Source organism: Xenopus tropicalis, chromosome 4 (assembly GCF_000004195.4).
Source record: "Xenopus tropicalis strain Nigerian chromosome 4, UCB_Xtro_10.0, whole genome shotgun sequence".
NCBI lineage: Eukaryota > Metazoa > Chordata > Amphibia > Anura > Pipidae > Xenopus > Xenopus tropicalis.
This window is the reverse complement of record NC_030680.2, coordinates 143,236,736-143,249,214: the sequence shown is the minus strand read 5'-3', so window position 1 is coordinate 143,249,214 and position 12,479 is coordinate 143,236,736. Positions and strand designations below refer to the sequence as shown.

Genomic DNA, 12,479 nt, shown 5'->3' with positions numbered 1-12,479 from the left:
TCACGTGCCAACTCTTTGTTTGCTCCTATTTCTTAAAATTTTTTTCGGCATTCCCTGCCTCACTTGGCTGCACTTTGCTCGTAGTTAAATAGAACGACTGCGCTGCAGAGTTAAACTCGGTGCATAAATTTTACAGGTGTCTGAAACTCTTCCTAATGACAGAAAGTGCTGAGTAGGGAGCCCTCACATACTAATTAATGCCGCTAAAACGAGATTCTAATAAATTAGATTTGTGTCACCGAAAAAAATGAATGACGAGATAATGGGGAGTTTTAATTGATTATTACCTAAATGGCTAGTTGACATTCAACCTAATTGTCTCTCTTATTAACGACTCTGTTTTCCATAAAAAATGTCTACTGCTTCTCATGAACCCGGTGTCGCCGGCTTCCCAATAATAGTCAATTAAATAACGAACCTTTTGTAACATTTATGCTTAATGGTCATGCATTGAATCAGATTTCAGAGACACAATACGAACGGGGTTTGATTAATTTATTGTCTGTGCGTGTAACCACTCAGAAGGTTAAAAAAGTCAAAATAGTAAAGCCAACTCTCGGCACCAGGGGGCAGAACCACAACATTTTGGATATGCCTCTCTTTACTCTTTCTGTGTACAGTTTTTGTAATATTTCAGCTGCTAAAGTAATATTATTTGGTATAAACTGACTCCATTAGCTGATAGAAGGCAGAAATCTTTGGTGTTGTAGAGTGTCAGAACTACAAGACTGTGATTACAAGGTAAATGGTGGTGCTGACGTTTAGAATGAAGATGAAGGATTTTATGTAGTATCCCACCATTCCATTGTAGGGAACTGGTAAATTGTACCTTTTCTAACTCTGTGGTCCCCTAGTATTTGGACAGCTATGAAGGGTCCTTAATGTAATGGGAAGTAAGTCCTTTGTTCCTGGGTCATGGCGTGACCTTTTGTGCAGTTCCACAATGGCCATTAGGTGGCACTGTGGTAATAAAAGGCTGAGCAGCCATGAGGCTGGAGACCATTTTGTGAAGCTTTCTGCCTGAGCAAGCAGCAGGGAGATACTGGTAGGTTCAGAAAGAATAGGCAGCTCCTGTTATAGGTCACACTAGGGGGCTGATTTACTAAGACACGATTTCGAATCCGAATTGGAAAAATTCCGATTGGAAACGAACATTTTGCGACTTTTTTGTATTTTTTGCGATTTTTTCGGCGTCTTTACGATTTTTGCGTAAAAACGCAAGTTTTTCGGCGTCTTTACGAAAGTTGCGCAAAGTCGCGATTTTTTCGTAGCATTAACACTTTAACGCGCAAGTTTTAACGCTACGAAAAAATCGCGACTTTGCGCAACTTTCGTAATGACGCCGGAAAAACTCGCGTTTTTACGCAAAAATCGTAAAGACGCCGAAAAACTCGCGTTTTTACGCAAAAATCGTAAAGACTCGGAAAAAATCGCAAAATTACCGATCATTACGAAAAAAACGCAATCGGACGCATTCGGCCCGTTCGTGGGTTAGTAAATGTGCCCCTAGGTGCGATAGACAGGCAGGGCTATTTAGTGAGCAGCATTTTGGCTCCAACCAGGAATTGTAGAGGAATTATAATCCCAGGTATAATACTGCCCAGAGTAGGGTTAACAGTGTACAGACCTAGGGTTAGATAGTGATCACCCAGGTTCCACTGCAAGCATATACCTGAAAGCTGGGAGTTAACCCATTGTGCCCTGCAGCTAAAGGGTCATTGTGACTATTCCTTGTAAGTACTGCCTATTCTGTGAGTTGCTACTACCTACCTATTCTGTGCTGTAATTACTCCTAAGTGGCTGTGTAAATAAACAGTTCATGGTTTCAAGGTTAAGAACCACCGGCGCCCATTTATTGAGAAACACAACACATATGTACCTGGCCTCCATACAAAGCGAGGGCTCACCCCTGGGGGATACAGTCTCATCCGGGATAAAATACGGTGTAGCTTGTGGTAATTAAAGGGCTAATTTACTATAAGCTTACACCATATATATTGAGTAGGTGCATCTTAATATATAATTTTTCTCTGTAATAATAAAACAGTACCTGTACTTGATCCCAACTAAGATATAATTACCCCTTATTGGGGCAGAACAGCCCTATTGGGTTTATTTAATGGTTAAATGATTCCCTTTTCTCTGTAATAATAAAACAGTACCTGTACTTGATCCCAACTAAGATATAATTACCCCTTATTGGGGCAGAACAGCCCTATTGGGTTTATTTAATGGTTAAATGATTCCCTTTTCTCTGTAATAACAAAACAGTACCTGTACTTGATCCCAACTAAGATATAATTACCCCTTATTGGGGGCAGAACAGCCCTATTGGGTTTATTTAATGGTTAAATGATTGCCGTTTCTCTGTAATAATAAAACAGTACCTGTACTTGATCCCAACTAAGATATAATTACCCCTTATTGGGGGCAGAACAGCCCTATTGGGTTTATTTCATGGTTAAACGATTCCCTTTTCTCTGTAATAACAAAACAGTACCTGTACTTGATCCCAACTAAGATATAATTACCCCTTATTGGGGGCAGAACAGCCCTATTGGGTTTATTTAATGGTTAAATGATTGCCGTTTCTCTGTAATAATAAAACAGTACCTGTACTTGATCCCAACTAAGATATAATTACCCCTTATTGGGGGCAGAACAGCCCTATTGGGTTTATTTAATGGTTAAACGATTCCCTTTTCTCTGTAATAATAAAACAGTACCTGTACTTGATCCCAACTAAGATATAATTACCCCTTATTGGGGGCAGAACAGCCCTATTGGGTTTATTTCATGGTTAAATGATTCCCTTTTCTCTGTAATAATAAAACAGTACCTGTACTTGATCCCAACTAAGATATAATTACCCCTTATTGGGGCAGAACAGCCCTATTGGGTTTATTTAATGGTTAAATGATTCTCTTTTCTCTGTAATAATAAAACAGTACCTGTACTTGATCCCAACTAAGATATAATTACCCCTTATTGGGGGCAGAACAGCCCTATTGGGTTTATTTAATGGTTAAATGATTCCCTTTTCTCTGTAATAATAAAACAGTACCTGTACTTGATCCCAACTAAGATATAATTGCCCCTTATCGGGGGCAGAACAGCCCTATTGGGTTTAATTATATTTTATTGATGTTTTAGTAGACTTAAGGGATGGAGATCCAAATTACGGAAAGACCCCTTATCCAGAATACCCTTGGTCCCGAGCATTCTGGATAACTGGTCCTACACCTGTATAACTGATTTACGGTCTCAAGGTGAAGTAAAATAGCTTGAAACAAGAAAGAATCACATCTGATTTTGTGAATTACATTGTTAACATTTCTCATAGAAGTCTTCTGCTGAGATGCTCCTGCTACTATACAATGACTGGCTAATCTACCATGTTCTTTTGATATAACTTGTTCCTCTATAGACCATCAAAGGTAGATGGGACATTTCAAAAGGAAGGGTGAATTGAAAGAGGACATCATATTGCCATTTCATTATTAGCGGATATGAGACGCTGTCAATGCCTCAGCAGAGCCACTCTCTATAAACTTCCATAAATCAAACTATATTGTAGTCCACATAGGTTCTCCACGTAGGTTCAGAGCACCTCAGCAGAAGACTTCTATGAGAAATGTTAACAATTAGATTAGATGTGATTATTTCTTGGTTCAAGTTATTTTACTTGACCTTGAGACCGTAAATCGGTTATACTATTTAGCACGTGCTGTAAAAATGTTTTATTTATAACTAGTGTAAGTTCCACTAGGTGACAGTTCAGCAGAGGTTGTTAACCAGAAACAATTATTGTAAAAATAATACACTTTTTTTTCTTTCCAGGTTTTGGGTTCTCTTTGAATCTTCAGCCGTCTGTGATAGTAGTTGGGAAGTATTTCCTTAAAAAAAGACCGATTGCTAATGGCCTTGCCATGGCTGGGAGTCCAGTCGTCCTTTCCACACTTGCACCGCTCAACCAGTTCCTGTTTGATAAATTCGGCTGGAGGGGCAGTTTCTTTATACTGGGTGCGTTGTTGCTAAACTGCTGCGTAGCAGGGGCCCTTTTTCGACCCATAGGACCATCGACGACTGATAAAATACAGAAAAAGCCAGCGCAAGATCTTGCTGAAAAAGGCACAAATGAAACCTTACTGACTGCCAACAAGCTTCCGCCTTCCTACGGGACCAAAATGGAGGAAACCAAGCAAGAAACCTGCTTGCAGAAATTCAACAAAGTCTTGGACTTAACACTTTTTAAGCACAGAGGTTTCATGATTTACCTAGTCGGCAACGTGGTCATGTTTTTTGCATTTTACGCCCCGATTGTATTTCTGACTCCATACGCCAAGCATCTTGGGGTCGATGAGTACTCGGCTGCATTCCTCTTATCAATCCTTGCCATTGTAGATATGTTTGCCCGGCCAGGCACCGGTTTAATTGCCAACACTAAGTGGGTTCGGCCCAAGATCCAATATTTCTTTAGCTTTTCCGTTACTTTTAATGGGTTTTGCCATCTCATGTGCCCATTTGCCACAGGCTATGTCGGTTTGGTCGTCTACTCCGTATTTTTTGGTTTGGCTTTTGGAATGGTTTGCGCTTTACTCTTTGAGACACTAATGGATCTTGTCGGAGTCAAGAGATTTTCAAGTGCCGTGGGACTCGTTACAATTGTGGAGTGTGTTCCTCTTCTCCTAGGACCCCCGATTGGAGGTAAGAACCACTATGAAATCTTGATTAAGAACATTCTTCCTGGGATACTAGTGTGTTTAAATTTCAAAAACGCAGAAAAGGTCAGGGAGGGAATTTGGAGGGGGGTCAGTGGACGGGGGGGGCTCTGGTTGAGATTTTAATAATTAGTAAGTTAGGTTGAAAAAAGACGTCCATCACGTTCAACCATAATGCCTATATATAACCTGCCTAACTGCTAGTTGATCCAGAGGAAGGCAAAAACCCCATCTGAAGCCTCTCTAATTTGCCACAGAGGGGAAAAAATTCCTTCCTGACTCCAAGATGCCAATCGGACCAGTCCCTGGGGCAACTTGTACTGTCTCAACTTGCTGTCTCCCATACCCCTGTATTCCCTCTTGAGTTTCAGAAGAAGGATACATACAAATGTCTTCCTAAAAATCACCCTACTATACTTTCAAATGTGACTTTATACCCACACCAATACCAAGTTTGCCACCCCTAACAGGTATTTTGCCCCCCCCCCCCCACCAGCATTTGCTGCTCCCTGATGGGGTGCGGAAAAGTTGCTGGGGTTGCCCAACCTAAAGATCAGTTATGGTGAGATCTAGAGAGAATACTATTGGCTTTCCTAGATGCTCCTACAGCCCAGTATCAAGGTCAGGAATTGGGTGAACACTTATTTGCTGTCTTAGATATGCTTGAAAGGCTGATACAGCGGCCAAACGTTGAACCTCAATGGGGGACTTTGACTAAAAAAGTCAAAGTCAAGTCTTCATCCCTAGGAGGCAGCCCCACCAAGCACTTAATCAACCTAGAACCCATGTTCTTAATTCCCCTTTATGTACAGTGTTTTCCTGCAGAAGTCCATTTAGATAGCACCACAAAGGGTTTCTTGAGTACATTGTCTTCAGGTAATAACTACCTTGTCTGTATGAAACTGCAAAACTTGCTTTTAATACGGTTTTCATGGAGGAACAATTACCGTAACATTCCTTGACCGTCATTTTCTCGTCAATGATAAAGACTTTTTCCTAAATAAACTTGTTGCACTTGAATAAACATGAAAAAAATAACGTGTATTTACTGTAGAAGAAAAGGGTGATCTATTATAAATCTGCCCCTTAGGTTCTTGTAGGGGATACTAAAGGTGGCCATACACGGGCCGATTCTAGCTGCCGATATCGGTCCCTTAGACAGATTCGGCATCTTATTGGCCCGTGTATGGGCACTACCGTTGGGCGACCGATATCTGGCCTGAAATCGGGCAGGTTAAAAAAAATCTAGTCGGATCGGGGACCGCATCGGCTCGTTGATACGGTATCTGGACCGACTTTGCCTATAACAGTCGTTCCAATTCAAGCATTTGGCCCCAGGGCCAAACGACCGAATTAGCCTGGATTCCGCAACATCGCTAAACGAGTGGTTCTTAAGGTGTATGGGCACCTGTGGGGCAAATTTATCAAAATGTGAGTTTAGAGCTTAATACATAAAAACTCACCCACATTCTATTCATTCCTATGGGATTTTAAGGGCTCTGGCACATGGGGAGATTAGTCGCCCGCGACAAAACTCCCTGTTCGCGGGAGACTAATCTCCCCGAGTTGCCTTCACCTGCCGTGAGGCTTTTTCGGTGATTTGCGCAAAATCGCGCCGCCGCGCGTGCCATCCCACCGGCGACTTACATGTTCGCCGGTGGGATGGCAGGTGAAGGCAACTCGGGGAGATTAGTCGCCCGCCAACAGGGAGTTTTGTCGCGGGCGACTAATCTCCCCGTGTGCCAGAGCCCTTAGAAGGCTATTTATCAATGGGTGAAATTTGGAACTCTTAATTTGATACATAAGGTTCTAAAAACCCCATAGGAATGAATAGAACGTGGGCGAGTTTTTATGTATTAAGCTCTAAACTCGCATTTTGATAAATCCGGCCCTAAGAATATATCACCTGGGAAAAGGTAGTCAGGTCCGCGTGTACCAGGAAATACACAGAGTGGCTTTAACTTGTTTCAGAATGAAAGTAAATACAATTTCTGAGGCTATTTTCTTTTAGTAAATACAATTTCTGAGGCTATTCTCTATTCACCACACACACACCTTGGTTTTCTTGTGAAAACAAACACTTATTAGTATGACGGTTGTGTATAGTACGTCAGGATATTGACATTCAGTCATGCAGCACTAAAGAAATGCTTTGCCTCATATGATCTGAAGATAAATGCTACACAAATGGGGCGTTTACTAATGATCTGATTTTTTTTAAAAAAAAAATTCTGATCTTTTAGCTCTAAAAGTCGCAGAAAAAAAGTAGCAAATTTATCGAGATTTACTGTGCGAAAAAATCGCTTGAAATCCCTAGGGCCAAATGATCGAATTATATTGGCGGCCATGGGACAGTCGGTTTGGGGGCCGCATCAACGAGCCGATGCGGTCCCCGATCCGACTGAATTTTCTAACCAGCCCAATCGATATCTGGCCAATTTCAGGCCAAATATCGGTTGGCCAGGCCCCTCGTTCCTGCCCCTACACGGGCCGATAAGCTGCCGAATCATTCTAAGGGACCAATATCGGCAGCTACAATCGGCCCGTGTATGGGGACCTTAGAACGTGCCAAGATCATGTAGAAGTCAATGGCAGGTGTCCCTTCCCTGGAGGATCCTTCTTTGCTTCAAAACTTTAGAGATTTCAGATTTTTGAATTCCAAAAAATTTGAGTTTTAGGGGCAACAATTCGAAAAAGACTTTTTCCCCACGCGGAATCCAGACATTCCTGGAAGTCGCAGTTTTAGTACACGTGCCCCTATGAGTTGAAAAACTTGCCTCCAGTGACAGCGCCCCCACTAGGGGGAAATTCAGCACAATTGCCACCTCAGCTGCCCATAGTACCTGGATAATAGTTGGTTTGGCAGGGCACCATACGTGGATAGTATTGGTGTATGTTCAGCAGTTGCTCAGGTCTTCCTGGGCCTTCCTTCTTCAGTATATCAGGGTCTTACAAATCATTGATGTGTATAGGACTATATTTTTAAATTATTTAGCAGGGAACTTTTTATTGTGTACAGCAGGGGTCCTCAAACTTCTGACCCAGGGGGCCCTATCAAGGGCCCCTCAACAGCACTCCCCCCCCCCTCGTTGGTGGCGGCATCGGCAAAGGCAAAATGTGCCCCAAACTGGTCCCCCAAACTGGACGCCCTCCCCCCCGGCTCTCCCTTCATTCCCGCTGAGTCCTACCTGCCGCCCTGTTCTCAGCCCCCACGTCCAGGTCCCTGCTAAGTCCTCTCTCTCTGCTGCCAGGGATGAGGAGGCAGCGGGGGGCCTGGTAAATTCACCTGGGGGGCCCACGGGCCGTAGTTTGAGGACCGCTGGTGTACAGGTTCAGTAATGCCGAGGAAAGGACCTTATTGTGGTGGTCATAGTAGACTTGCTGCTAAGTTGCTTGATCAGCCTTAATGCATGTTTATTGTTGTTTTTTTTCCCCACTAGGTGCCATTGTCGATGCCTTTGGAGACTACAAGTACATGTATTTTGAATGTGGCGCTATCATGGTACTGGCGGGACTTTTTCTTTTCGTCATGAACTACTATAATTACCGTATGCTTGAGAAGGAAGAAAAGGAAAAACAAGCGAAAGAAATGGAAATGAAAGAAAGCTCCGGTTGTAAGAAGGAAGAGACACCGGGAAATGAGGACAAAATACAAAATGGCAGCGACTCGAAGCCCGATACGGAAAAGGCTTGGAAAGACGACTAACGTGGGTCGGAGAGATCGCTTGAAATGCACTTGAAGACAAATCCCACCAAAATCATCAAAACCATCTGCATAATGTTGGTTTACTGTGAAAATAAACTAAAACAAACAACTTTTTATAAGGGTATTTCCAACCTGTGCCCCCTGGCACAACATGTTTCATCATTAATTTTAGTTTAAAGTGGTGTGATAATCAGTTTCAGCAGAGGGACATGGCGAAATATCTAAAATAAAGCTTGATTAACTTTTCTACATCTGTATTTCAACATCATCCCAAGAGACATAGACATCCCAGTGAGAAATGATGCACTATTTTAGCTAGTTTCTGGTGTTTCCTAGCATTTTTATTTTGTAGGATGTATTATTTTTAATTCATTTTCAGTTTCCAATCTAGTTGGACTGAATGTCTTGAAGTTCCACCAGATCACAATCATTCTGTCCATATCTCATCCATGTGTGTTTTGAATCAACTGCAGATCAAGAAGAAAGAGGGACCAGAGCAGCCTTCATGTCGGTGCTATTTGGTAATCCATATGGATTTCCAAATTGGACAGTATTCCACCATTTGTCCAATGCATCGGTTGTTGAAGAACTGCCTGTTTTAGAGTTGGATCATTCCGTCCAAATCTCATCCATGTATGTTTGAATCATCTGCAGATCAAGAAGAAAGACGGACCGGAACAACCTTGGTGTCTTTTCAGAACGGTGCAGTTTGGTAATCCATATGGATTTCCAAATTGGACAGTTTGCCACCATTCGTCCAATGGATCGATTGTTGAAGAACTGCCTGTTTTAGAGTTGGATCATTCCGTCCAAATCTCATCCATGTATGTTTGAATCATCTGCAGATCAAGAAGAAAGACGGACCGGAGCAGTCTTCATGTCTTTTCCGATCGGTGCTGTTTGGTAATCCATATGGATTTCCAAATTGGACAGTTTGCCACCATTCGTCCAATGGATCGATTGTTGAAGAACTGCCTCTTTTAGGGTTGGATCATTCTATCCATATCTCTTCCATGTATGTTTTGAATCATCTGCAGATCGAGAAGAAACATGAACCAGAGCAGCCTTGGTGTCTTTTCAGATCGGTGCTGTTTGGTAATCCCTATGGATTTCCAAATTGGACAGTATCCCACCATTCGTCCAGTGGATCGGTTGTTGAAGAACTGCCTCTTTTAGGGTTGGTCCTACTCTGCTGATCAATGTAAAACGCACTTCTTCTCTGTAACCTAAATTGCTAGTCCATCTTACAGCAGGAATGGAAAACCTTTCCAGTCTAAATAAGATCACACCTTCATGTATAGACTTTTTTATTTTTATCACCACGTGCCAAAATGAATACCTTCTGCTAACATCAGCATTTTCTGTGCCAAAAGTAGAGCAGGGAAATAACTATTCCAACAAGCCAAGGGGAAGATAAAGAACCTCGTTTTATTCACAAAGGACGTATTCAGGCACCGCAAGGCTAAATGGTGCTTAGGAACTAATGGAATTCTTTGTAAATGCGTTGTTTCCCTTATTTGAATATTGTAATTTGGTTTATAAAATATTTTTTAAATGGGCTTTGTAATCATTTTTAATAGGGAAGCAGAAGTGTTTTTCTTACATGGAAATTGAATGCGGTGGATTAAATGAGATGGTGCTAGCAAATGTGGGATTGTAAACATTTTTTTTAAAATAAGTCGCTCTGCTCAGTGTTGTTTCTGATTCATATTATGGGAGAATACCCATGGTGCCGTAGGTTAATGTTATCTATCAGAGGAAACTCTAGGTGTCCCTGTTATGAAGTACAGGTATGGGATCCCTTATCCGGAAACCGTTATCCAGAAAGCTACGGATTACGGAAAGCCTGTCTCCCATAGACTCCATTTTAATCAAATAATACAGAATTTTGAAACTGATTTCCTTTTTCTCTGCACTAATAAAACAGTACCTGTAATTGATCCCAAATAAGATATAATTACCCCTTATTGGGGCAGAACAGCCCTATTGGGTTTATTTCATGGTTAAATGATTCCCTTTTCTCTGTAATAATAAAACAGTACCTGTACTTGATCCCAACTAAGATATAATTACCCCTTATTGGGGCAGAACAGCCCTATTGGGTTTATTTCATGGTTAAATGATTCCCTTTTCTCTGTAATAATAAAACAGTACCTGTACTTGATCCCAACTAAGATATAATTACCCCTTATTGGGGGCAGAACAGTCCTATTGGGTTTATTTAATGGTTAAATGATTCCCTTTTCTCTGTAATAATAAAACAGTACCTGTACTTGATCCCAACTAAGATATAATTACCCCTTATTGGGGCAGAACAGCCCTATTGGGTTTATTTAATGGTTAAATGATTCCCTTTTCTCTGTAATAATAAAACAGTACCTGTAATTGATCCCAACTAAGATATAAATAATCCTTGTTTGATGCAAAACAATCCTATTGGGTTTAATTTTTTAGTAGACTTAAGGTATTGAGATCCAAATTACGGAAAGACCCCTAATCCGGAATACCCTTGGTCCTGAGCATTCTGGATAACAGGTCCCATACCTGTATTTATTTTATGGTCCCATTTATCTACCCATGTCCTATACAACACCAGACCATGGGGGTTATGTAGTAAAATGCACTAAGTTTGCCCAGGAGCATTTACTGGTCACCTGTTTAAAAGAAAACATCTAATTGGTTGCTATGGGTTACTGCTCCTGAGCAAACTTAGTGCTATTTATTACATTTAGGAGGCATGAATCCTGGGCCACTATGCACTTGCCCAAAGAGGCAAAGCGGATGCCTGTGAGATGGTGAAACAGCGCTCAGAGAAAAAAACTTAAATGATACAGTGAGTTCCAGCATTAAACATTTTACCCCTTGTAAATGAGAGTCACTTATCCCCTTTAGATTTTAGTTCAGAAAATGCCTGGGCCTCCAGGGTACCATGAAAAAAACCTGGTGAACCCCAACAGTACCTGTACTTGATCCCAACTAAGATATAATTACCCCTTATTGGGGCAGAACAGCCCTATTGGGTTTATTTCATGGTTAAATGATTCCCTTTTCTCTGTAATAATAAAACAGTACCTGTACTTGATCCCAACTAAGATATAATTACCCCTTATTGGGGGCAGAACAGCCCTATGGGTTTATTTAATGGTTAAATGATTCCCTTTTCTCTGTAATAATAAAACAGTACCTGTACTTGATCCCAACTAAGATATAATTACCCCTTATTGGGGGCAGAACAGCCCTATGGGTTTATTTAATGGTTAAATGATTCCCTTTTCTCTGTAATAATAAAACAGTACCTGTACTTGATCCCAACTAAGATATAATTACCCCTTATTGGGGGCAGAACAGCCCTATGGGTTTATTTAATGGTTAAATGATTCCCTTTTCTCTGTAATAATAAAACAGTACCTGTACTTGATCCCAACTAAGATATAATTACCCCTTATTGGGGGCAGAACAGCCCTATTGGGTTTAATGTTTTTTAGTAGACTTATGGAGATCCAAATTGCAGAAAGATCCCTTATCTGACAAACCCCAGGTCCCGTGCATTCTGCATAACAGGTTCCCATACCTGTATCTAAATATAAATGTGCATTTATAAGAGAAAAATATTTAAAAAAGAACTCGGAATACCTTATTGTTTATCTACAATGTTCTGATTTTGTGTTTAAGTTTTGATTTTTTTTTCTTCCCTCTCTCCAAATGCTGGCTTTATCGACACAATCTTTTAGCTTGGTGAGTGAAGGTTGTTTGATGTAGAATTGTACGACACTTTACGCTGATCCCCATATAATGTCAGGGTAAGAATACACAGGTTACAACTGGTCTCAGAACACCGGATCCAGTTAGAGGTGGAATGTGGCAGGGCTACGGCAGGTGTTCATGTAGGAGGAGCCAAAAAACTCTCTTGTGTCACATGAACGAGATTTATTATAATAGAAATATCCGTGCCAAGGAATAGCTAAACATTATTGCCCTGTCCATGGTTCTCTTTATTATGTTCTAGAACGGCCATTTCTAAGCAACATTTCAATTGGTCTTCATTTATTTGT

General features: G+C 41.1%; 1 protein-coding gene across 1 annotated transcript in view; it reads left to right on the top strand.

Annotated features, from left to right (window-relative positions):
* Window positions 1-10,074, top strand: part of LOC100491288 (monocarboxylate transporter 2) — a 28,444-nt gene extending 18,370 nt beyond the window's left edge. Inside the window, exons 4-5 of the mRNA XM_031901224.1 lie at window positions 3,841-4,707; window positions 8,162-10,074. Coding sequence (XP_031757084.1) covers window positions 3,841-4,707; window positions 8,162-8,427 — 1,133 coding nt within the window. The 3' untranslated portion in view covers window positions 8,428-10,074. The remainder of the gene's footprint in view (window positions 1-3,840; window positions 4,708-8,161) is intronic.
* Window positions 10,075-12,479: the final 2,405 nt, after the last annotated feature.